Source organism: Nannospalax galili, unplaced genomic scaffold (genome assembly GCF_000622305.1).
Source record: "Nannospalax galili isolate Female #2095 unplaced genomic scaffold, S.galili_v1.0 scaffold806, whole genome shotgun sequence".
Taxonomy (NCBI): domain Eukaryota; kingdom Metazoa; phylum Chordata; class Mammalia; order Rodentia; family Spalacidae; genus Nannospalax; species Nannospalax galili.
Genome location: NW_008355419.1, coordinates 1,389,768 through 1,416,062, shown reverse-complemented (window position 1 = coordinate 1,416,062; position 26,295 = coordinate 1,389,768). Strand labels below are relative to the sequence as shown.

Below are 26,295 nucleotides of genomic sequence, written 5' to 3'. Positions count from 1 at the left end.
ATTGGAGCTCCCCCAGCCCTTCCTTGGCAGCTGTGAGCCTCCCCAGGTTACCTTCCAACCTGCCAGCCAGCCCAGCATACACCAGGCACTTAGATGGTACCTGGGGTGCAGATGAGGAAAGAGGAAATGGCCCTGCCCCAGCCCCAGGGGCACCCACTGGGACGAGTCCGGCCCAGCCCTGAGCCGCTCAGGAGGGAGGGACGGGCCCACACACATATGGCCAAGCTTATTTAAACGTCTGAGAGAAGCAATGCATCCCCCCCGCACGTCTGGGTGCCACCTCCCCCCAACTATTTTTACTGTATCAGGAATGTGAGCTGGCTTGTTCCTGCCCTCCCCAGTCGAACTCCTGGAGCTGTGCCTGCTCCTGGGGGCACCTGAGGCAGGGCTGGGGCCCAAGAAGTCCCTGAGAGGGCAGCAAAGATGATGACCACTGCCCAACCCGGGGCCATCTGACTGGGTCAGCAAGCCTGGGGCTGCCCTGGGAACAGAACAGCAGGCTCGCTCTGCTGGGTAGATGTGCCCTTTTCCTCCAGCAGTGCCTGCCCCATGGTAGGCAGCTCCGGCTTCCAGCAGGGGCAGCAAGTTCTATGGGAAGGAGGCCCGATCTGTCACATCACCCGGTTCAGCAGTAGGGAGGGCCAGAGCGAGGCTGCAACAGGCCAGCCAGACCTTGCTGTGCCCACTTGGGGGGCTTCTGGCCACTCACCCTCACATTCAGGTACCTGGGGCAGCCAGGGATGTAAGCACCCTAGAGTGTGGAAATGGGCTTCCTCTAGCCATCCATGCTCCACTTACTATGCTAAATGGTCTATCCCTGAGCTGGCCTGAGCTGCCAACATCTACCTTATCTCAGAAGTTGCTACAGCTCGGGAATCTAGCCCTGGACTGCTGGGGGTGGGCAGCAGCCTGGGCACCAGCTCCAGTATCTAGCCCCTACCCAGACCAGGCAGTGAACTCACAGGGCCTTCCTGTCAACCCATCACCTGACAGAAGTGATGAACCCAAGTTCAAAGCTGTCAAGCTTTGTGGGATGGTGCCAAAAGTCAGGACCTCTCCTCACAGTCAGAGTGGCGGCAAATGGACAGAGCATTCCCTAAGGTCAGTGGTGTCCACTGCTCAGTGCCTTCACCCATAGAGGTCCCACATGTTCGGGTGGCCCCAGGCCCTTACCCAAACTGCCTCTCAGGCTGCCTCCAACAGCTGTGGGAGTGTGGTGCCTTCAACCCAGGGAGGCCCCCAGCATCTGGCCTTCCTTCATCTCCAGCACAGGTGGGCCCTCCTCTGGGCTCCACAGCCTCAGAGAGGGTCCCTCTGGAGCAGAGTAGACCAGGCACTCTTCCTATCCCTCGCTGTCCCTGGCCATCACCAGCTGGTGGTGTGTAGCAACTCAGCTCACAGCAGTGGTATTAATCACGTTCGACAGTCCTACCAAGAAGAGGACTCTATTAATAGCCCATTTCACAGTTTCCTGCTCCCCCAGGTGGCCCTCATTCCTGTGTCTCTGGGGGGCCCTATGTTTGCCACCAGCTACTCACTTCCCTGAGGCCATGGATGCCCTTTCTTCCTCCAGCAGGGTCCAGCCCAACAGCCAAGCACACTTGGGCTGCACTCCCAAAGACAGGTGCCGGGCCAGTGTCTGGGACAGATCCTTGTCCTCAAGCCACTGCCCAGGACATCCCCAGAGCTGGTATGGGAGCCAGCCTTCAGCCATGAATGTTCATGGTCTCTTCTGGAAGGTCGTCAGATTGGAAGGGATGGGCAGGTGCTCCTTGAGAGCCCTGAGTGCCAATGGACAGAGTCATGAGGAAGGAGAGCAGCAGCTGACTGGGTGGGCAGCCTGTGGGTGGGGTCAAGCAGAGCCCAGAGGAAATAGGAAACAGGAGGGCTAAGCCCCTGGAATCCATGCCCAGCCCTGGACAGTCAAGGCTAGAGAGTCCTGGGTCTTCCATAGTCCCAGAGAACTAGCTGGTAGGCCTCAGAAGAAAGGGTGCTTCTGGACACTGAGCTGGCTCTCTAAGTCTGACTTCCTAAAGTGTCTCAGCATCCCCTGAAGTCCAAGACATCTGTCCAGACATCTACCCTGCCCAATACCTCTGCTCCATCCCTACATTCTGCCCTACGAGACGGGGTAAGGCTCTCTCTAGTTCTGGCCCTCCCGGGATGCCTTCTATGCTATCTCATCATCCCTGATGACCCAAAATGGCACAGGCAGCAGCATCTGCAAACTGGGCTGCCAGTCAGTTATCTCAACTACAGGGCCAGAAGCTGGAGACCTGAAAAGTTCCAGCAGGAAATGGCACTATCACTGACACAGGGCTGCGGCCTGACCGACCTGAATCCCAGACACCCTCAGTCCCCCTGGGAATTCTGTGTTGCTGACTCTGAGCAGGCTGAGCACCTCCCACCCCAGGAGAGAGTGGCCAGTTGCTCCCAAGTCTGGCCTCCACCTTCATACCTCAGGATCTGCCTGGGTCCCCTCTTGGGCAGAACTGGAGGGGGTCCCAAGGCCAGCCCCTCAAGGGGGACATCCAACCACAGCTCAAGGATGTCACCTAGCTGGTATAGAGCCTCTGCACCTAGGGGAGTGACTTCCAGAAACCAAAGAGAACACCCCATTGTGAAACCAGTGCTTACCTCCCCCATCCTGTCCCTTCCCTTCCCCAAACAGGAAGTCTGTCCAGCCAGCCAGGAGCCCACATACACTGTGCTGGAAACAAACTCCCAGGAAGAGGCAGCCTCCCTCCTCTGATTACTCATTCCCCCTCCCCAACCCTCCTCCAGTCAACTCTCTGAGCTGGAGCCACAGGCTCTGGCCCAGGATAGGCCCCCTACCCTCACACCTGTCCCAAGAGAGGGCGTTTCCCTGGGCAGAGGCTGCCTGGCTCTCCAGAGAAGGTGCCAGGAGCTGGGGAGCCTTCGTCATCAGCTTATTAGTGGTGCAGATGGAGGACTGGACCCAGGACGCCGGCCCATCTGCTCCATCCTCGGCTACACATTGAGACTGCGAGGCCCCTGCTGTTGCATCTCTCCCCTGAGGCCACCAGCCCTCACCTAGAGGATGGAGGCAAAGAGGTGGGTTTGTAGTCTTCCTGCCACCACTACCCCCTCCCTTCCTAAGACCAGGGCTCTTCCCTTACGCAGCTACAAATCTCCCATGTGTCCCATCTTCCAGACCCTGGGGCCTCAGGGCTACATGGCCTCTTCCCCCTTAACGAGCAGGTGTTCCAAGCCAAATACCCAACCAGAGCACAGACTCCATGGGGCACACTGTGGACCAACCAAGCATGAACACACCAGCTAGACCTTCCTCAGGTCAACTAACCCTGCTGCCACCCTGGGATGGGGGCTGTGGTCAGAGAGGGGGTGCATCCAAACACTAGGCCATTGGGTCCCACAAGGGCCCAACAGAGCGCACCAGTAGCCCTGTCCACACTGGCCATCCTGTCCTCTAGTCATAAAGGGCATCTTAGCCAGGGAGGGGAGGAGGGGCAGGAAGGAAGGGACAGGCATTCCTGGAGCAGCCATAGAGGCCAGGCATGGCATGGCACTGCATACACACTGGATTTGAATGCTTACAAGCTGCCCTATGAGGTAGCCCCACACTATCCTTTTCCAACCCTGAAGGCTCAGAGAGGGTTCCTAGTGTGAGGAGGTCACACAGCCCTTCAAGCTCTCCCATCCCTACCCAACATTCATGTCAACCAAGGGCAGAACAAATCCAGTCCCAGATCAACCAGGTTCCAAATGAATCACCCAGAACTACTCTCCTTGGAACCCGGGACCTTGAACATAAGTTTTTCCTGCTACTTAACCCAAGTAACTCCTGCTGTAGTTATAACCATGGGCCCCCTTCACTTATAGCCTCTCCCACACTGACTCAGATCCAGCATTGTGTTGGAGCAGACAAGACCCTGCCCAGGAGAAGCTCTGCCTGCCCCAGGGCACTAAAGACGCCTACTCAAGAAACCGAAAGAACAGCTTCTTCTCACACCCAACCTCCTTGATTTGTCGCTCTGGGCGCCTTGGGGACTCATGCACCCCTGATGGCCCACACACCTTGTCTGCCCAGGGCAATGCCAGTTCCCTATCCTGGAAAGTGGGACAGATCTGAGCAAGCGTGTGAGTGTTTAACTCCAGAGCACCTCATGGTGCCCTGCAAACCACCGCAGGATGGAAATAAAAAGCCCTGGGGTTCTGTCCATGGTGCTGATCAGAGCTCTGCCCAGCCCACAACCCCCGCCCCTTCCCAGCTCCAGACCTACCCCTCCAGATATTCCCTGGGGTGGACTGGGAGTCAGGGGACAGTGGCCAAAGGGTAGGAGCACCTCATCCTTCAGAATGGGACCTCTTTACCTTTTCAGTGCCATCTACCTGCAAGATACCAGTGTGGGGCAGACAGGAACTGGACTAGAGCAGCTGGAGGGGAACGCTGTCACAAGGCTGCTCTCCCATAGACCCTAAAGGAGGGCTCAAGCACTGCCTTCGATGAGCCAGTAGGTCACCAATGCACAGCACAGCGCTGGCTCCGGGATCAGGACAGGGAGAGTCACAGCCTTCTTCCAGGGGCCCTCCTACCCCTTACCTTGGTCCCGGCTGAGCCCGCCGGGGGACCCAGACTCTTCCATGGCCCGCAGGCACCAGCCCCACTGTTATCGGCACGGCCCGAGGGGGCCGGGGCCCTGTACTGGGCCCCAGTGTCCCCCAAGCTGTAGCCCTATCCGGGGCGCCCCGCGCACAGCGCCCATGCCCGCGTTCAAAGCCCGTTGTTGCTAGCTTCTAGCAGCGGCTCACCAGCGAAGGAAGAGGGTAGAAGAGGGGCGGGATGAAGCCTCACCCGCCACCACTGGGACCGCCCCTCCCACAGGAGGCCCGCCTGCCCTTAACCCTTAGTTGTCCAGCTCCTGGTCCACAACCATCACTGTGCAGAGATGTTGATGCAAATCAAGCAGGGAGTTTCAGGTGGGCACCCAGCCAGTTTGTGCTGGCTGCCAGAACCTCTCTGAGATACCAGCAACTGCTCACTATCCATCCCGCCCACCAACTCCCTCCAGGCTGGTTCCTCCTATCAGAGGCACAGAGGCCAAATGCCCCTGACTGGCTGCTCCTGATAACCACAGGGTCCCTTTGATCGGCACATTGCCAGGCCCTCTAGCTAGACCCTCCAGATTTACCTCACCCCCAGCAGGGACTCAAAAAGGGCTGAAGTAACCTTCAGCTGCCCTGGCCAGGGGTGTACAGCCTTGAGGAGGCTAGAATGAGTTCTGTAAAAAGCCTACCCTTGCCTCTCGGCTATACAGCCCTGTGGGTCTGGCGAACAGTAAAGGATGTTGGGACACCAGAGAATGGCCCCTTGCACACACCTGCCCCAGGCCGGTTCCTAAGTTCCATGGGCTGAGCCGGTGCAGCCTGGGTTCACCTCTCTGGGACCTGCCTGATCTGCATCCAGCATCTAGACAAAGCCCCATTCTCTGGACTGCTCAAGCCAGCCCTTGAGAGGTGATGAAAAGAACCACTTCTCCTAGCACATCAGGTAGGAGCTCAACCTCACATCCCAGACAGGGGCCTGGGATAGTGAGTGGAGATGGAAAAGAACAGGCAGGTAGACAGGTCCCAGTAGGAGGACAGATGAGGCCACCTCTGGTCTCTCTGAACTGCCACCTCCAGGTGGGATAGCCTCCTGCCAGGCAGGCCCCCAGGTGTGAAGGGGGAGGGGAGCCTTCTTAGTGGTACCAGCTGGGTCCTGCCAGAATAAGCCCTGGGCCCTGCTGCCTGGAACCCTTAAAGGAGCAGCTTTTTTCTCCCCCTCCTTTACCACTACTCACATGTCCTGGCCCCTTGTGACCCTGCCCTGGACTGTGGGAACTGCCCTCTGGGTGGATACTGTGTCTCAAGAACAAGGGGTAAAACCACTCAGGGGCGCCAGAGGCCAGGGAGCCACGAGGCACAATCCCAGGAGGTCTTATAGCTAGGCTTCATGTGTCTCCTCAGAAAAAAAAGAAACTGAGGCAGTGAGAGAAAGGGAAAGGAGGCAGAAGACAAAAACCAAAGACAGAGAGAGAGAGAGAGGAGAGAGAGAGAGAGAGAGAGAGAGAGAGAGAGAGAGAGAGAGAAAGCCAGGCAAGTGTAAGGTCCCTGGGGAGCGGCCCGGAGTGGGACACCTTCCCCTTGGATGGACAAAAGGCCTCTGAGTGTCCCCAGAGAAGCCAGGTGAAATAGTTCACATGCTAATGAATAATCCACTGCACGGCTGGCTCCCCCACACACTCCCCTCCCTTGCAGCCAGGATGGTTTCCGGCACTGAGGCTGCGATTAAAAGTGGTGATTAAAATCCACCAGGCACATGTTAATTTGCTCAGATTCTGATCTCTTTTCTGGGTGTTTAGGCAGAATTTGCTGAACGCATTTGACTTGCCTAGTAGCAGGAAGGCGAAAGGAAAAGCCTATGGCCCTGGAGTTTCATTTTCTCCTTTGAAGAGAGCCACAGGACAGGTGTAGGGTACTGTGGGGGCCCCTGCTATGGCCCTGTTCCTCCAGGGTGGGCTCCACATGTTCAGCTAGGGGTGGGATTCCCACATGCCAACAGGATCTGCTCAACCTAAGCTACGATTATAGGGGGATCCTGCTCCCTAAGGACAGTTCTCACTCTCCAAATCACAGTGTTTGTTCCTCTCTTCCCCAGCCCTTCACTGCAGAGGCATTGCCAGAGAAGGGCTAGAGGATGCTGGATCCTAGGGCCTGCCAGGCGCTCTCAACCAGGCCTGCGCGTAGAGAGACCCTGAAGAGAACACCACACAGGTGTTCACACATGCTGTGGGGCCTGGCATAGCTGACACCTGCCCCTCATTCACAGGTGCGTACACTGCTCACATCTCACCTATCTACCCCAGGCCCCGCAGGGTCCGCTTCTGGTCTCTCAGCTGGGAGGGGGCATTCTTATCTTTCAGACTGGATAGAGGTCCGAGAACGTCAGCTGCCCTGTCCCCGTCCCCCCCACCCCGTCTCCGTGTCCCACAGTGGATGACGATACAGCCTGGGCAGATCTAAACACCCACTCCCCTGAGCCTGCTTTCCACTGTTTCACAGTCTACCTGAAGGGTGTGAAGCAGCAGCCCTAAGTCCAGCACAGGATGGCCTCCACTTCCCAGTGCCATGGGAAGCCTGTGGGTGGTTCCAGGCACAAGTCAGGATGGCCAACCCAGCTGCGTGTAGTAGGATGCTAAGAAGGGAACAGTCCCTCAAAGGCAGAGATATGGTGATGAAGGCAGCTTGAGGGGACAGCCAAGAAGGCCAACTGAGCAGAGAAGAGATGCATGAAGCCTCAGAGAGACAGGGCCCCTCCAATTCAGGGCATCCCTAGCACATTGTACTAGCCAGGGGGCAACCCTGTGGGCAACTGGGGGCAGCATCTGGGAGCAGAGCTCAGTATCATGAGCCCAGAGCTGGGGCCTGGGGCCTGATGGCCAGGGGTGGGAAATAGCAGGGGCCCCTGCTGTGGCCCTGTTCCTCCATGGCGAGCTCCACATGTTCAGATAGGGGTGGGGTTCCCTGTCAGGGTGGAGAGTGGAAACTGGGTATATCCTAGGAAATACTACAGGGGAGTTGGAGGGGCTGAAGAGCCAGGCTTAACCCAGAAGGAACTGTGCAGGTACCCCTCCCCCAGGCCTAGAAATGCCCCAGTTCCAGTCCTGGCTCTGCATGCCTCCAGGTTACTCATTGGGATCCACTGTATCTCTGGCCTGCTTCCCCATCTGTCAGCTAGGGAGGACCAGCAGCCTGGGAGGGCCAAGCCAGCCTACAGCCTTGAGCTGACACTTCTTTCTGAAGAGCAGTCCCCTAGGTGGGCAACAGGCCCTCTAGTGGCTCAGTGGGCTAAAAGCAGAGGGTTAAGCCCCTTCAACAGCCAACGCTGTAAAGAGGGTGTTAAGCGGCACTGGCTCCCCTGTTCTGGGGTCAGAGGCTCTGCCTGTGGCTGGGCAACAACAGCCACTTTCTAACAGTCTCCTGGAACAGGAGACCAGGAACAACACCCCCTCCCAACCCAGGAGAGCGATTCACACCTCCGAATCCTTTGTGGGGCGCCTCAGATCTGGACTTCCAACTTCTGTCCTACATAAATCTCCAAGGAAACGCTTCCAATGGCCAGCAGCCATGGATTGAGAGCCTCAGCACACCTCTGATGGCCCAAACCAGCAGCCTGGCCACATCACTGAGCGATGTGCGCTGCTCAGGGGCCCTGAAGTGGCCCCCGTTCTGCTCCTGTAAAGAGAACTTGCTCTCCCAAGTCTGGAGGGCCCCAGAGGCCACTGACTCCAACCTCTTTGTTTTCCAAAGAGGGCAGCCTTCTAGGGTGGGCAGGCCCCCACCATCATGCTGGCCCTGTGAACAGCAGGGTCTGCTGGCATAAAACACTATAATTACCTCAGTAGTGTTGAACAGGTGTAAGCCCCTCGGGTGCCAAGTCAGTGTTGACAACCTTGCCACTGGAATACACACAGGCCCAGCAGTCCATGCTTGAGACATTTTATTAATTATTCAATATTGAAGGCAATTTAGTGTTGCATCTTGCCTGGTTTGAAAGTTCTGTCAATGTTACCACCTCTGGGAGGAACAAAAGCTGCTCTGGAGGACCTGGCAGGAGGCCCGGCCACCCCATGGCCCTGGCACGCCCTGGACATCAACATGGGCTGAGTAACCTCTTGCCCTTAGTGGCAGGAGACAGCAAGTGCATGCAGGCTGAGGCAGGTGCATGAGCCTTTAGGAATAGGCTTGCCCCTGCCCCTGCCCCAGTGTCTCTACTACGAACGCCCCTGCCCACTTGGTCCACAAATGCCTTCAAGGAATCACACCCAATATGGAGTTGAGCCCAGGTCACCAGTCTCAGAGTGAAAGCCTTCAGAGGGGTGAGTGACCTCAAGACAGGCCAATAAGGAGCTGACCTGACCCCAGCTGCCCCAGAGTGACCACAGCTGGCCACTGACCACAGCTGCCCCAGTGACCAGAGCTGCTCTGAGGACCACAACTTCCCCAGAGTGACCGAAATTGCCCTAGTGACCACAGTTGCCCCAAAATGACCATATCCGCCTCAGAGTGACCACAGCCAACTCAGTGGCCACAGCTGACCCAGTGACCAAGCTGCCTCAGAGTGACCATAACTGCCCCAGAGTTACCACAGCTGCCCCAATGATCAGCTGCCTGTAACCACAGCTGTCCCAGTGACCAGAGATGCCCTAGAATGACCACAACTGCCCCAGACTGACCAAGAAGGGACTGCCATACCCACCTGTCCATATTCCCAAGCCTAGTGTTCAAAAGGAACATCACTCAATTCCAAGGCACAGGAAGAAACGAGACAAAATAGAAATTGCTAGAGGTGGCGTCCCTGGAGGGGGAAGGCAAGAGGGGGAGATGGAAAGCTTTGGTTGTAACTGTCCCCATAGCAGTCCTGCATTGCCAGGGCAGGAGGGCAGCTGAGGCCCCTAGGCTGGTGACCAGCTCTAATCCCAGAGCCCAGGGCTTCAGAGAACACCGGGGTCATCATAGTGCGGGTAATGATGGGGGAGGCAGAGGGTAGAGGCCAGGGCAGCTGGAGGGTCAAGAAATTTCAGAAAGGCTCTGGCCTAAATTGTCACAGCCACAGGTGCTGACTCCAAGTGCCCAGGGCCATATTGGCAAATAGCAGCTTGCCCTCATCAAATGGCATCTGTGGCCACACACCTATGGTCTGGCTCCACATTCCCCTAGGAGGGCCTCCAAGCCTCCTCAGGTGCCAAAGGGAGAGCCTGGCCTCGGTCAACGGGTCAGAGTCCTGCCAGAGTTGTAGCAGCCCGGCTGGAGCCTGAGGGGATAGGCACTGCCCTGGCTGCTCACTCTGCCTCCCTGCACCAGCCTGACCTAGATTCTGTGCCCACGTGCAGCAGCCATGCAAAGCTGCAGCCATCCTGGCACTGAGACAGGTGGGCAGAATTCCAGACCCAGCACAACCACATGGCCACCAGTGTGGCCCCAGGATACACCTTGTATGGGGTCCCATGCAAGCAGCTCGCCCTCAACTAGTTCTTGCCCATATGGAGCCCTAAGGCTTGTCCCTCCCTGAGGGACTCTGAGAAACCCTTCACTCCCACTCAGCCCCCACTCTCTGGGCATCTCCTATCCTGAAGCCTGCAAGAGGAAGGGAAGACGAAAGGAGGGAGCCCACTCTGCTGCCTCTTTCAAGCTCCAACTGCCCTATGGGTGGGCAGTGTCGCCCCTCCGCTCCAGGGGTCCGAGGCTCAGAGAAGTCACAAGACTTGCTACAGTCACTGAGCCTCAGTTCAGATCAGCTCCAGCATCCCCAGGTACGCCCAGAGACCCACAGCCTCTGCCCGCAGGCTGGTTAGCTAGCCTCCCAGGACTGGTACTGTCTCCCCAGCCTGCACCACAGGGCCACACACCTAAGCATCTGGTCTTTTTGCTGATGTGACACCCAGGCCCCTGAGCCACTTACATGGAGTAAAAACATAAAAATGCTTGAAAATAGGGATGTGCACCCTGCATGTAAATGTATGCAAATGTACCCTTGCCTCCATGTTTCCAGGCCAAAGGGGCCATTTAGGTTCACACAACCCCCTACTCCAGGACCAGGACTGGCCAGTCCATTGTCCTTCCTGTCCTTCCTGTCCTTCTCCCTCCAGCCTATTCCCCAGCTGTCAGCATTTATTAACCACCTGCTGTGTTCAGGCATTGCTTGAGGACTAGGGAGGCAGTAACAAGCTCATCAGAAGTAGTCAGAGCCCCACAGAGCTCGTGGTCTGAGAGGCCAGGGCTGTGGCAGTGGTTCTCACTCCTTAGAGGAAGTTCTGGACAGAGGGCTTAGGATGCACTGGCTTCAGAATGGCTAGAAAAGAAAGGGAACCTTCCCCGTGGAACCATGGCCACTGGGGGACAGGCTCAGAGGGGAGCTGTACACGTAGGGCCAGATGGTGGTACTAGTTGTTCCCTCAGGTCAGGCCTAGACCTGAAGATGAGGAAGCTGAGCACAGGACACAGCCAGCAAGGCATAATCACTGCCAGGGTAGAAGAGCACTCAGCACAGGACCCAGCTCAGAACACAGGCACGGAGTACAGGCAGGCCAGAGGAAAGCATGCATTAACAGGCTGTGGATGGACTCTTACTCCTGTTCACCAGGGCCTGCCCTTTGCTGTGCCAAATATGAACAGACCCATCTCTGGGGTTCATGTGGGGTTCATCTTCCAAATGCTGGCAGCCTGAGCCTTCCATGCTGATCCTAGCTTAAGTTCCACCACTTCCTTTAGAAACCTCTCATCAGTGCCCAGTGGTAGAATTTAAAATCCTGAGTGGATGCTGGACATGGTGGCACATACCTGTAGTCCCAGCACTTGGGAGGCAGAGGCAGGTGGACCTCTGTGAGTTTAAGGCCAGCCTGGTCTACACAGTGAGTTCCAGGCCAGCTGAGGCTACAGGGAGACCGTTTCAAAGACCAAAAAAAAAAAAAAAAAAAAAAAAAAAAAAAAAAAAATCCCAAGTGGAAGCTCATGGATTCAAAACAAACCACAAAATGCACAAGTCAAAGGGAACTGATCGCCACATCTCCTGGAGCCACAGGTGGTACAGCTCCAGGTATGGGGACCAAGAAACTGGTTGCGTGAACTGGCTGGCTTCTACAAGTTCCACCTCAGCCCTGTTGCCCACCTGAGTTCCAAATCCAGAGTGACCAGAGATTGGCAGCCGGGGTTGTGGGGACTCTTTACAAAGAGTGACTGGGTCACTAACAAGGCAGTTCAATGGCACCTAGAATGCCTGGTGCTGTCAGATCAGCTGCCTGGGTTACTGTAGAGGCAGCCCTGGTCCAAGGGTACGGCTACAAATCCTGCCACGTTCTGTGCCATCCCAGGCACCATCATCTGTAGATGGCGGTTTTATGATGTAAAGGCAGAGAGTGAAATGAGCCTGGGAATATAAGAAGGAAATTAAGGGGATGGATCGAGAGATGCTCAGCGGTTAAGAGCACTGGCTGCTCCTGTAGAGGACCTATGTTCAGTTCCCAGCACTTACATGGCAGCTAACCACCATCTGTAACTGCAGTTCCAGGGGATCTGAATCCCTCTTCTGACATCCCTGGCCATTGCAAAACACTCATCCACACAAAAACTTTAAAAAGAATTTTAAGAAGTGAATTTAACTTAGCTGTGGAACCATCTCTGGAGAAATGGGTCTTCAGAGAGGCTGTACCCATGTGGTATGAAGGTCTGTTTGTCTTCCCTGGAAGGCAGAGCCAGTTCCCACACTATATGTGACCTGACATACAACCAGCTCTTGCAAAGTGTTTATGGAATGACTTCTCCAAATCCAGACCCAAGTGGCAAGTCACTCAGGCTTTGGGGGGCAAGGCATAGCCCTGGTGGCATCTTCCATACCACTGTCTTTTCCAGGAAACATATTTTCAGATCTTCCAGGAGAAGCTAGAAGGAAGCTGCCTCAACTGGGTGCACAGGGTTTGCCAAAGAGGCTGTGAACAGCCCCACAGTGTCACTGACCCTGGGAAGTGTGAACACACAGCTCGGGGAGGGGAGTGTGAACACAGCTCATGGAGGGGTGTGAACACACAGCTCAGGGAGGGGAGTGTGAACACACAGCTTGGGGAGGGGGTGTGAACACACAGCTCGGGGAGGGGTGTGGACACACAGCTCAGGGAGGGGAGTGTGAACACACAGTTCGGGGAGGGGTGTGAACACAGCTCGGGGAGGGGGTGTAAACACACAGCTCGGGGAGGGGTGTGAACACACAGCTCAGGGAGGGGAGTGTGAACACACAGCTTGGGGAGGGGGTGTGAACACACAGCTCGGGGAGGGGGTGTGAACACACAGTTCGGGGAGGGGTGTGAACACAGCTCGGGGAGGGGTGGTGAACACACAGCTCGGGGAGGGGGTGTGAACACACAGCTCGGGGAGGGGGGTGTGAACACACAGCTCGGGGAGGGGTGTGAAACACACAGTTCGGGGAGGGGTGTGAACACAGCTCGGGGAGGGGTGTGAACACACAGCTCGGGGAGGGGTGTGAACACACAGCTCGGGGAGGGGAGTGTGAACACACAACTCGGGGAGGGGGTGTGAACTCAGCTCAGGGGTGTGTTAACACACAGCTCATGGAAGGGTGTGTAAACACACAGTTCAGGGAGGGGTGTGACTGGTCAGTCGCTCAGGAAGGGAATACTCACAACCAGCCTTCTTGGGCTTACTCCTGCCTTGAGTCCCACCCACTGCTCCACCCACAGTCAGCTGTATCTTCTAGTCTTTCTCCTACTTCCTAGCTACTCTTTTTGGTCACTACTTGACCAGCAGCTATGTCCAGAGGATCAGGATAGAACTGCCCTTCTTGCTGGCCCAGGAGGCATGGGTCATTCTGACCTGGCCGGCCCCACTGGCTCCACCCATGAAGGTAGGAAGGCTACTTAGTGTGCCTGGTCCAGGTCCCCCAGTCATCTGGCACATCCAGGTCAGACCGGCATCCAGAGGGAGCTCTGCTAAACACCCCAACAGCCTTCCATGTTAAAGGTCCCACCTGAAAGGCCCTGCTCCAGGTGCTGGAGAAGTCTCAGTAACCTGCTTTTCAGATGACTTCAGCAGTCAAAGGCCTGGGCGAGGCCCCTGCTGCCCAATCCCTCATCTGCTCCCAGTCTCACAGGTTCAGGCATTTTGAGGTGATGACCGACCGGGGAGTTTGCTGCTGCCATCTGGGCAGCCTGGTGCCCTGATCCAAGCACTCACCCCTACTCCCATCTCCCTTTTGCAGTATGGACTCCTGACAACAGTGCTGAGGGACGGGTCACTCTCTGCCCCATGACTGTGACTGCCTTCACATACATCCACCCATCATCCATGGAGAACCTGGCTCCCCCTGGGGCACTTTGACCTCTACCTGCCTGCCCTTTGCCACCAGCCTCTCTCCTCACCCTCTGCAAACCAGCTCCCCCACCCCAGCCATGTACCACCTGCAGATGGTGTAGGCCCAGCAGCCGCCAAGTACAATGCAGGCAAATGTTTATTTTTTTCTTCAGGGCCAAAAAAGAAAAGAAAAGAAAGCTTATGAGTCACTGGGAGTGTTCAAGTGTAAGGCTGAGGGCATCAGCCCCAGCACCCTCGTCACGCAGAACCGGAACTGCCCTCGCCCCCAATCTCTCCCCTCCTGACACAAGGTTGTGGGTGCCTGGGGGTGGTAGCTTCTCAGGGTGAATTTGTCACTGCTCTGTGGCTAGACATTTTAAGAACACAGCCACCTTCAGGGATCCCTTTCTTACCACCAGTTCCCGGATCATTAGAGAAAGCCAGAGGACACCTGTCACCATGTAACAGATGCCCTGACAGGAGATGCCAGCAGGGTAACTCAGGGTAACTGAGGCAGAAGGGCCTCACACCCTGTTATGACAGGCTATGAGGTGTCTGACCATTCTCGGGTCCCACCTGAAACAGAAGAGCAGAAGACACCCCATAGGTGGGGTGGCCACCATGCCCAGACCTCAATCCTACCCTGCTACTGCTGGTGAGGGGGCGCAAGGCATCAGACAGTCCAGCATGACTCTCTGAGAGCCCTGGGCACCCTGATCTCAGGCCACTCTGGATCAGAGCAGAGTCCCTAAGCCCCTGCAGCAACACCTGGTGTCCGAGGACCAGACAGACCAGACAGGTTTTAGGGACGACTCTGGTCCCCTAAGAAAGGAGATGATGGGCTGAAACCTGGGCTGAACAGAGCGTTTGACCAAGGGCTTGGGGACAGACACAGTCATCCCTTGTACTTCTGGAGTCAAGACACAAGTCTGGGATCCCTTTCCTGTGGGTGGGACCTGGGAAGGGTGGGAAGGGCCAGTCCTATACCAAGACTGGGGAAATGAAGGATCAGAGCAGGAGGTGGCTTGAGGTCACCAGCCACGGTAAGAAACATAGAGAACCTAGGGATCCACCCCAGTCCTCCATACTCCCCTTTGCCCTACAGGGGTCCAGTGTCATTGGGGCCACAGGATCCCAGCCTGGCTGGGCTACCAGAAAGAGCCACCCCTGTGACCTCATGTGTTCCTGGGGCAGAGGCAGCAGTGACGTCTGAGTCACGCCTGTAGCTTTTTAAGGCTCAGCTGAATGCAGGAGCAATTTAGGTCTTCTGAGGAGACGCAAAAGCACACGGCAATGAGCACAGGTCGGAGCCAGCTGGAGACGCCAGCCACAGTGTGATGCTGTTGCAGCCCTCCCCAATCCAGAGTGCCTTCCTGAGGCACGAGCCTGCCCCTAGGTTCCTGTGGAGGTCACACAGAAACCAACCATCAAGAGAGACGTTCTAGTAGCCTGGCAGGGCTGGGGTGGCTCTGGCCTTGCTGAGTGACTGGGGTGTCCTTTAGAGGGGGCCATTCCTCAGAACACTTCCAGGGACGGAGGTCCAGCAGTCCCAATCCTGCCCCCCTCCTCTGGTGGCTCAAATGGGAGAAAGTCCTGGAAGAAGGTATCTGGAGCAGGGCCAAGTGCTGACACGAGACCTGGTTCTGGTGACCCCAAGGGATGTGAGTGGGCCTCACTCTGAGTCCCACTTCCCAAATCACATCAAGTCCTCCCCCTGCCTCCCAGCCTGATGATCCCCAAGTGGTATCGTCTCCTTCCAAATAGAATATAATAATTCCCAATAATGCCAAGACCAAAATAACCCCGCAACGTGTATGCGGCTTGCAGAGCTCTGAGTGAAGAATGGGACTGACTCAAACACAGCTGCAAGTCGCTTTAAAAATACACTGAAACACACACAAACACAGGCATACGTGCGCACTGCCTGCTAGGATGTTTGCTTCCACCCACGGGCCCTGCTCAACAGGTATGCAGGGTGAGGCTGGGGACACCAGGGAGGGAGACCCCTGGAAGCTGGAAGGAGGCAGCAACAGGATGGAAGGTAGATGGGGCCCTCCTGTTGTTCCAGAGACTTTTGACCAGGATCCTCCAGGGTCCCAGAGTACCCATCCCCAGTGTACTGTTTGGCGCCTCAAACCAGAGGTGATAACTAGCACTGAGCTGCTCACAGGCCAAAGGGGACATCCCTGGCACGTCTACTCTTGAGGTTGGGGGCAGAAACACTGGCTGATGGACTTACAGGCATCCAGTAGCCAGCAGCCAGATTCAAGTCCCAGAAGGACCTGGGCAGGCTGGCCTAGGCTACTGAGCACAGAACCAGCACATAGATGTGAACAGTGGAAGGAAGTGCAGTCTGTCCCCACAGTTCAGCATCCCGGGCTCTGGAGCCATGGAGGCTGTGGAAAGGAGCAATCATATAGAAAAATAAGCTCAGGTCACCACAGGACTTCCATCTCTGGGCCTCAGTTTCCCTATCTGAAACCTACATGGCAGGGCACTCCAGCCTGAGCAGTAGGCTCCTGGAGTATACCCCCTACCTGTGAAAAGGACATAGTCCCCAGGAGCCTGACACCACTCTGTCACACCTACACTGCCAGTGAGTTCAGATTCAAACTAGACACAGGGACAGGGCTAATGATCTGCAGAGATTGGATTCTGCCCAGAACCACTGAGCAAAAACCTGGATGCTGAAGGGGCTGGGCCAGGGAAACAGACCAGAAGTGACAAGCTCATTTCTCCTGGGCCCTGGGAGCTGTTGGAGAAGCCCATTAGAGCCATTCCCCAGACTCAGGGTCTTACCTGCAAGGGAGCCCTGAGGTCCAGCAGGACCCCACCAGGAAGGCTCGGGGTTAGGCATCAGGCCACTCCAACCAAGTAAAGGAAGGTTCATTCAGGGCATGCTGGCATAGTCCCTAGGAACGAGGAGGTCTGTGGCCTTGGCCTCTCCAGCCTGCCCTGGAAGCAGCCGTGTTCCAGGGTACCACACCACACCTAGCCCCTTCCTGAGTGAATGTCTGGGAGGTAGGAGGCAGCACAGTTGCCCCCAGAGGCCTACTAGGAGGCCGTAAGACCCTTGATAGGGGCCGTCTGGGCATCACGAGTGTCACCCTAACAATTGGTGGGAGGAAGGCCCGGCATCTGAACTTGAGGCTCCTGCTGGGTCCACTAACAGCCCTGAAGGGAAGGAAGGAACAGAAGAGAGCTGCCCACCATTGACAGCAGTTAGGGAAGCAGGACACGCTTGGCTGGGCCTGTAGATGGGCCCTTTGGCCCTGACAGCTCCTTTCACGGTGGCACCTACAGACACTGACAGTCTGATGACAGGACACCCAGACTGGGGGTCAGGTCTGGCTTTGCTTACAATGTCTCCAGAGCTTTCTGAGGGCCTAGCAGGCAGCAGCCTCCAACATCAGGCACTGGCAAGAGGGAGTGCTGGACAGTACAGAACAGGGACAGGGCTAAAGGACTGTGGGTTAGGGTGCATCACTTAGGCCTGGACAGCACGTACTGCCTTTGCCTCAGGGAGGGCTGCCATTCCTGAATTGCTTCTGCCCCAGTGAGCCCCAAAGCCCAATGACAACAGACCAACACTTGCCTCTCACCTACTCAGGCCACAGCCACCATAATTATTTCGCTATGCTCAACAGCCTCACTGCTTGAGAAGTGGACCACCGGCCTGGCTTGGAAACATGTGCTCAGAAACCGGCAGGATCAGAAAATCTATGGCTTGTCAGACCTGAAGCAGTGGTAGCCTGGGCCTAAGCCTGTGGGCACCAATCAGAGTCCCTGACTTGGCCCACATATACCAAGCAGCCCTCCTATGAAGGTTCAGGGATCCCAGGCTCCCTCCTCAGAGCAGGAGGCTTCCTTCACTTGGAAAATGTAGTGAGGGTTTCCCCAGCACTCACTGCCTGGTTGTTGGCCACAACCCTGAGACACCAGAATTCATAGCCATCTACCCCAACAGACGACTCAGTTTCAGGCCAGGACTCTTTTGCTTTCATATGGTTTGGCTAAGCTGGAACTGATGGCAAGTCTGCTACTGGGAGACACTGTGGCCAGGGGCTAGCCACAAAGGGCCCCAGAAAAAGGACCACAGGATTCAGAAATGGGGCATGACTTTCTTCGTTGGGAGAACAGCGCTCTGGGACAGAGGGTGTGAACAGGAAGTGACGAGGAGAGGAAGGCCCTGTGCCTTTGCAGGGGCTGGCTTTGGGCAAGTTCCACGGGGACACTGGTCCTAGCAGACTCTTGGGAGAGTTCGTGTGCGTCACCGGCTTCTCAGAATACCCAGTCCCTTCTTCCAGACACAAAGAACAGCACACAGTGAGTGCCTACTATGTGCAGGTGTCCCTGTTCAATACTCCATAATGGTCCTGAGACCCCAGCAGGTCCCTCCCCCTCGTTTCAATTTCCTCCTCATCAAGATGAGGCCAAGACAGGACCATCTGGAAACAAACGAAAGAAAGTCTTTGTCTCCTGGGCTGCATGAGAAAGGGATGTCTGTGAGGGGGGAAGGTGGGCCCAGGTCACGCCATGAGAATAGGGGGCTCAGTGTTGTCAGTGGGGGGAGGAGGGGAGGTCGTGCCACACTTCATTTTGGCAAACTGCCCAACTTCCCCATCAGGAAGGGGGACCAGGAGGAGGTTGTCACATGATACGGGTTCAAAATGGGAGTGGCCCAGGCCAGAGTGGGGTCGAAGGCTTTGAGAAGACTCAGGTGAGATCCAGGGAAGAGGAAGAATGAAGGTCACAGCCAAGTCTCCTGGTTGTCCTCCTGACCCTGCCCTTGGGCAGCACAGGTCAGAGAGCCCGCCCCCCCGCCGCCAGGCTCTGTGGCATTTCTGGCCAGCCAAGGCTGGGGACCAAGGGAACAACCGAGGGTGCCGACGGCTGGGTAAGGGAGTTGCTGAGCACCCACCCTCCCAGAAATAATATGGACTAGCCGGTGTTGGATAGGTCAAGCACTAAGCAGAAGCCTGTGTCTAGCTCCTGGTTGGGGAGCACCAGCCAACTGGCTCCTGTCCGTGTAGATTTGCTGATGCTTCTCCCTGGGCCCACCTGCTGCTCATTTACACCTCTCAGAAGCACACAGTGCATGAGGACCCGACTCATCTGGCCTCCTGATACAGCCCCAGACCTGGCCTCCTGAAGCAGCCCAGCCTCCTACTGGCTCATAGTACCAAACCTAAAGATCCGCTGGGCTCAGGGGGCAGGCAGAGTGGGCCAGGCAGGAAGGGCAGGATCAAGGACTCCTGATCCCCACCATGACAGCCCTTTTCCACAGGGCTCACTCCAGGATAGCAGCTGTTCCCTTTGAGCTGAGATGGGATACTCCCTCAAGGATGCTCTCCCACTGAGCAAGGCCCAGGTGGAGGGACCTAGGCCTGTGCAGTTCCTAGGGAACCTCTGGCTTCCTCCCTGAGGGTCCACAGTCCTCAGCCAGCAGCCTGACCCACCTCCCCTCCAGTCTTGACTCTCTTTCTTGGGTGGAGACGAGCCCCCCCCACCCATGACTTGGGAGGAGGGCAGGGCAACACACCAGCTCAGCGGTGCAGCAAGGACTGCACCTACACCTCCATGCCCAGAGATACCCCGCCCAGCAAGAAAACCTAGAGGCCCAGGGAAGGCATCCCCTTCACTGTACTGCCTGAGGGGGTAGCCATGGGAGCAGGTGAGCCACAAGGCTGGGTGCCCAGACAGAAGGCTCTGCACAGCTCCCCATCAGCTTGTGGCAGAACACAGCCCTCACTTAACAGGCATGGCATTTCTAAAGGATGACAAAGATCCCAGGCTCAGAACGTGTTTTCTGTGTGAACAGACACTTCCGCACCAGCATGCGGATGACAGTGCGTCCCCTGAAGTTCAGGCTTGAATCATCTGTCAGGATGAGGCCAAAAGTACACGATGGTCCAGGCCGCAGCGGGACTCAGAGAAACAAGGCTCATTCCCCTGGTCCCAGGGAAGGGTTAGTATGGGCTGCTCGACCACGGGCGCCAGGCTCTGGATGGCTATCTACCTCTTCTCTGCATCAAGGGACTCCGCAGTGTGTCTGGGACACATCCCTTACGGATCTGTGATCTACAGGATGGAATGGGATGGGCAGTAGCGGCCTGTGTACCCATTCCTGGGGCTGGGAGGGAGATGAAGGAGCAGGCAAGAGGGCCTCGCTCTGAAAGTAGGAGGTCTGTGGAAGTCACCTTAGGCTGCTGGGAGCTAACTGGGCTTCTAGAAGGATGGCATTGATCAGCAAAGCCCTGAAATCCATCTTCATTAGGGAAGACAAATTTGGCCCTGGACCCTGCACCCCACATTTAGGTCCCCCAGGAGCCTGCCATTATCTGGAAGGGATAGTGGAGTTGGGTTGTGTCTTGGTACCTTGACAACATCAAGTTAACCAAGATCTATCTCAGGACACCCTGGGACTGTCCACAGCCTACTATCCAGACTGTTCTAACCTGCACCCTGAGTCCTGTTTCTAGGGGCAGGGGACTGGTAGTGCATGCCTTTAAACCTAGCTCTTGGGAGGCAGAGGCAGGTGGGTCTCTTTGAGATTAAGGTCAGCCTGCTCTACAGAGCAAGTTCTAGGCCAGTTGGGGCTACAGGGAGACTCTGTCTCAAAAAAAACCCAGCAATAACAGTAAAAAAGCTGACCTCTTAAAGCCAACTTTCCCCTGGAGCCAGGAAGCCCAGCACTGGTAGAATTCTCTGCCTTCTAGCAGATGCTTTACCTTCTCACAGAAAGTACCATCCCCTTCTTACGGATAAGGAAACAGAGTCTTGGGTAAATGAGCACCTTGCCTAAGGAACCCACAGTCCAGAGAATGGTAGGCAGTGGCAGAGGACTTGAACCCAGGTTGGCAGCTCTGGACCTTGAACTTGGCCCTGGAAGCCCTGGCCTGATGGTCCGAGAGTCAGGAATGGTATGGTAGGTCTGGGGACTCTGGGACAGGAAGAGATGCCAGGAGGACCAGTTTAGTAGTTAGCCCCTTTCATGTCTGTTTTGGGTGGCAGAAGCCTCCCAGAAGGCCAGTGAATCTTTGCTCTGTGTAGGAGGCTTGGGGACCTGATCAGAGCTCTTGCAAAAGTGGGGCATTTTACGATTTGTTAATGAGGTACCCGGAGGGCTGCTGCCCCACAGGGGGAGGCCACCAGTAAGGGAGAGAACCACTTGAAATGTCTCAGGAAGAATTGGAGCCTCAGCCCAAATCTGAACCCCATCTACAACATCAGCCACAGGAATGGTATAATCACTAGAAAAGCCACCCTGACCAGTCTGCCTAGACAAGCTTTGGGGACACAGTTCTGCTGGACAGGTGCCACAGCCTCCTCGAGGTATCTTAGGAAAGTCCAGCGAAGCTGCTGAAGACACTGTGTAGAGCAACAGCCACACTCTTCCTAAGGGTACTGGGGCCCACTGTGCCAGCATCCACCCTGGTTCAATGCCAATCTTTTGTTCACATGTCAAAGGCGGCGGCAGCTGCTGCTCAGCTGTCTGAGGCCACTGTTCTCCGCGAAAGAGTTGGGTTCTGGGGCACATCAAGGAACACGGGTGTGGTGGGACAAGACAGGGGCCTCAGGCCCCTCCGCACTGTCCTCTCCTAGGCTCAAGGACCATCAAAGGCTGCTGTCATTAGTCCACTACACCAAAGGAGATACCAAGTCTGAGCCCACTGGAGTCCAACCTGTCTACCCAACCCCAGGTCTGTGCTCTCCATCCTGCTGGCCCCATCCCTAACAGAACAATGAATGCTCAACTTCTGGAAAAGCTATTGCCAAGTCTGCCCAACCTCCCCAGGAACAGCAGTGGTCATGTGCAGACCTGGGTCCTGGCCCACCCTGCCTACTGCCCACATTTCCTCCACCGGGGCAGCCCCATGGAGCCCCTGACGGCCCCTTTAGGACACATATTTCAGCTGAGATGGCCACCAGGAGTGGCAATAGCTGGTCTGCACTTTCCTTGCCTCAGGGTAAATGGGACGTAGCTATAGCCCGGGACAGTGCTGGAGCCAGGCTTCCCAGAGGCTTCCGGTTCCTGCCTGTACTTCTTTAGAATCACTGTGAGGCCCTGGGGGGACCTGTCAGAGCCACTAGGAACAGGGTGGACTCAAGAGCTGCTCAGCTCAGGGGGCCCACCAGTCCCTACACCTGCTCTGGCAAAGAAGACAGCGACTGAGAGCTGGGGAACATTTGGGAGAGCCCAGGGGCCTGTCTTCACTCATCCTAGCAGCCTCCAGAGATACTGGCTGGCCCAGAGACTGGGGTGAAAGGAACCTGGGACATCAGCCAGGCAGGGACTCCCCCAACTAGGTGGCTCTGTTCACACCATCAGCATGTCCCACACCAGAATCGCTCCTGTGCTGAGCCTGCGGGATCCAGCACCATGAGATCTGTGCCCCTGACTCTGGCTCAGCAGTGAAGCAGGGGAGTACCAGGGTAGATAACACAGCTACTGGGGTAGGCTGAATGGTGGCAAAGATGCTTCTGCATCCTTAGAGCCTGGAAGCATAACCACACTTAGAAAGCATCTCTGCAGATGGGACTAAGGTAAGGACCTTGAGGTGATGACCCTGAGCATCCATGGCTACCCAAGTGGTACAGCGTGCCAGCGGCCACCCTAGTCCAACAACAGTTTCCTGTTCACCTATCAAGGGCAGAAAGAGTTGAGTTCAGGGAGCAGGGGTGGAGTAGGACAGGGCAAGAGGCTCAGGCCCTTTGGCCACTGCCCTCTACTGTGCACAAGGGCCAGAGTATGGGCAGCTCTGTCCATTACAAGCAAGGACAGAGGAAAGGAGAAAGTTCCAGACACAGAGCAGGGAAGACAGAGTGGAGGTAATGGAGGGGAGAGCAGAGAGAAGTGATACAGACACAAGCCCACGGTGCCCACTCTGGGCGAGGACAGGCTAGCTGTCAGTGAAGACTCTGTTGCACTAGAGATGGAAGACCCCAGTGGCCACAGGCCCCTGAATCTTCCCCAGTCTACTGTGGAGCTGCCTGTTTCCTCCAATGGCACAGACAGTGCAGAACTGCTGGAGCAGGTGGCTGCAGCTGTGACTTTGCAGAGGGAAGGAAGCACAGATGGCTAAGTGACCTGCCGAGCCTCCACAGACAGTTAAAGGTACCAGGGCTATTCAGGGCCCCAAGGTTCTATGCATGGCACATATGTCCTCAGAGTCACTTCTAGGCACCTTAGATCTTGTGTCAGCTCAGGGGGACACTTACAGACAGAGCAACTACCCAAATGTGACGCTGCCACCCATGGACAGGCCAGGTCTGCCAGAGACCCCAGTCCAGATCTAGGCTGGTCTGTGTCAAAGGAAGAGGCTAGCCGGGAGGGTTGGTATGGAGTTCAAGCCGGTGGCCTCCCTGGGCCCTCCCCAGCCAAGCAGAGGAGCATCTCAGCAGCAGCTTGTCCTTCACCACCTGACAGTCCTCCCTGCATTCCGGGTTCTCCCAGAAGAGCAGATCAGTTGCAATCAGAAATCACAATCAGTTCCTATCAGGTCCTCTACACACAGCAGGGTCTCAGAAGAGGAGAACCTCCAAGAATGCCAGTCAGCCAGAGGCCAGTGTGGTGGCAGAAGCCCGTGATCCTAGCACTTGGGAGGCTAAGGTAAGAAGACTGCCATGAGTTCAAGGCCAGCTGGTTTGAGCTACAGAGTGAGACCTTGTCTCAATAATAATAATAGTAATAATAATAATTAATAATAATAAATGTCAGCCAGTTCACTCCCTCCCCAGACAGGCTGAGCACCTCTGCCTTGGGAACAGGTCTATGTATCTGTGTAAGTCATACATGCATATACATGTTATGTGCACATTTAGGTGCATAAATATGTGTGCAGATATATGTACAGGTGTGCCTGGGTATAAGCATCTCAGAGATGCAGCAAGAGGAGACAATGAGGACCATGAGCCTGCAGGGTACAGGCAAGCTGGATTCAATGCGGCCCTCCCCAGCAGTCTCTGATGGAGTGGATGGTCCACTCCACAGTCTCGTCTGGTCCACTCCACAGTCTTGTCTGGTCCTCGGTTTCCCCAAGGTCCCTCTTGTTTGCCCATCATGCCTGACTCCTGGCATGCCCTGCCCACAACACAGCAGGTGTGAGGAGCCTGCTCCAATCTGTGGGGGTGGAGACCCCGGAATAAAGTCTGAAAGCTGCTGGGAGCACAGAAGAGGGTGGGAAAGGAAAGCAGGAACAGGAGCACGGGGTGGGATGCACTCTGGGTCCAGGGTGGGCACTTTGACCCCCTCCCCACACCCCTACTCCTCTGGAACTGGCCTGGGAAGAGGAGGCATCCATACACGTGCACACACACACTCATGATTGCACACAAGGCTGCAGAGGCAGGAGTCTGAGAGAGTCCCAAGTCAGCTCACCCTCAACCCAGGGAGCCCTGGGAAGCCAAGGGGCACTGAAACCCCATTGGTCCCAAGCCCCTTTCCACTGTCCAGGCTGGCCAGCTCTTGGCAGGGCTGGGTGGCAGAAGCAGCCTCCTTTGTCCCTTTGTGCTGGGCAGGCAGAAAGGACAAAAGCTCACTCCCAGCTGGCTAGCTGCTGCCACTGGAGACGTCTCCAGGAGCCCGTCCTCCGTCTGCCTGCGATGCTGCCTGTTACACAACAGACCTAAGAATAATCTAAAGGGCGGTGGCAGAAGAGCACCTCACCCTGGGACCCCTCCGGCTGGGGTGGCGGGAGGAACCACTAGGAAGGAGCCCCGTACCTATCTACCTGTCTATGTGGGTCTGTGTACCCCCCTTTCATAGCAGCCACCCCACCTCTACCATCTGGGAAACCTGCTGCAGTCCTGATTTCCACCCCCACCCGAGGCTCTCAGGCAGGTGATCTAGGAGTGCCCAGAGGATTGAGAACCACCTGTACCTAATGGCCTTGGAGTCAAACGTCCTGGCCAAGAGCTGGAAGCTGCAGTTTGGGGGAATGGGGGGCGGCGTATTGATGCCTGGACCCTAGATGGCCACCCCTTCCTGGCAGTCAAGGGCAGCCAGGGCTCCACAGCATGCAAGGTGGGAGCTACAGTGGCTATGGAAAGGGCGCTGGGCAGCAGGAGGGAGGCTTTGCGCTGGTCTTCAGCACACTCTGAGGCCCAGCAGGCAGCCCATTCCCCCAGCAGTCCCTCCACTGCAGCAGGTGGTAGGCAGCTTGCAGGTCACTGTCACGTGCTTCAGGCAGGGTTCCTGCCCTTCCCGGGAGCAGGCGGCAGGGTGGGTGCCATCGTTGGCAGCTAATGAAGTAGTCCTGTTAGGCGCAGAGTAACTGAGTTTCTACAAATTGGCCCATAGCTCTTCATCTATTGCAGGCATTAAAAATTAAAATCCAATTACAACTCATATTGTCAAAACTGGCTGCTGCCGATTACAGCAAGCCATGTGTGGGGTGGGGGATTATGTAACCTGAACTCTTGGCAATGGGGCCGAGAGACTCAGGCACCAGGACTCCCTATTCCCAGGAGAGTCTACAGGAGGGGCTCTCTCATCTGCAAGTACCAAGCCCTGCAGGGGGTTCAGTGGCCACAGGCCAAGCCCAGGCATCAGCGGAGGAGAATTCCTAACTGGTCACCAAGAGCAGAGCCCACTGTCACTGCTACATGCCCTCCAGACCCCACACCTAGGTGGTCCCCAATGGCAGTTTGTCAGTCATACCAGCAGGCAGAGAGCAGGCCTGGCCCAGTGTCAGGATCACTCAGTCCCCAAGATGTGCAAGGCTCCAAGACGTCAAGGCCACCAAACTAACCCCTGGAGCTCCAGGCAAAGCACACACCATCCAGCCACTACCAGGGCCAGCTCCAGCCTCCTCTTTGTTCCATGTCCATGAGGGGTCAGCTGTCTTCTTATAGAGGTCAAGACCAGGAGGAGCAGGACCTCAGGGAAAGGGACTGTGAGACTCCCCAGAATATAGTCAATGGCATATACTGGTGGCCACACAAGTCCTTCATCCTGTCTAAAATCCAGCCCTTCCCATGGGGCCTTGAGAGAATGTGACCCTGGAGTAAGTGCAGAGGTAATATAATGAAAGCAGCTAGCACTAAAGCCCCCAAGGTGGGATGGGGTCGGGGATATACAGGTCAGCTCCTGCCCCATGGATCAGGCAGGACCTCTAACCTGCATCCTTGTCCATGGTACCCAGACTTCCATCTGGAGCTGCCGCTCTCAAACTGGGCCTTTGTTCAGGAGTTCCTGCAAGATGCCAGTGGGCACCCCTGGACAGATGCACTGGGTGCTGTGGCCCAGACACCAGAACAGCTAGGCAGCCTCCGGAGCCCGGGTCACTAGGGGACAAGGGGCCATAACAGTACCTTCTTGTGATGAGGCATGGAGAAGGCCACAGGAGAAAGGCCTATTTTGGTGGGGAGTCCATGATCACCCCCAAATGCCCCAAGAGTCAGGGAAGT

At 56.2% G+C, this 26,295-nt stretch overlaps 1 protein-coding gene across 5 annotated transcripts in view; it reads right to left on the bottom strand.

Annotated features, from left to right (window-relative positions):
• Plch2 (phospholipase C eta 2) overlaps window positions 1–26,295 on the bottom strand; it is a 62,885-nt gene that overhangs the window by 35,318 nt on the left and 1,272 nt on the right. For 3 of the 5 annotated variants that reach the window (XM_008852644.1, XM_008852649.1, XM_008852650.1), the window contains exon 1: window positions 4,586–4,791. The exons of 1 other annotated variant lie outside the window; for it this stretch is intronic. In XM_008852644.1, coding sequence (XP_008850866.1) covers window positions 4,586–4,628 — 43 coding nt within the window. In that variant the 5' untranslated portion in view covers window positions 4,629–4,791. Of the gene's footprint in view, window positions 1–1,173; window positions 1,229–4,585; window positions 4,792–26,295 lie in introns of those variants that run through there. One more of the 5 variants, XM_008852646.3, reaches the window with a different exon arrangement.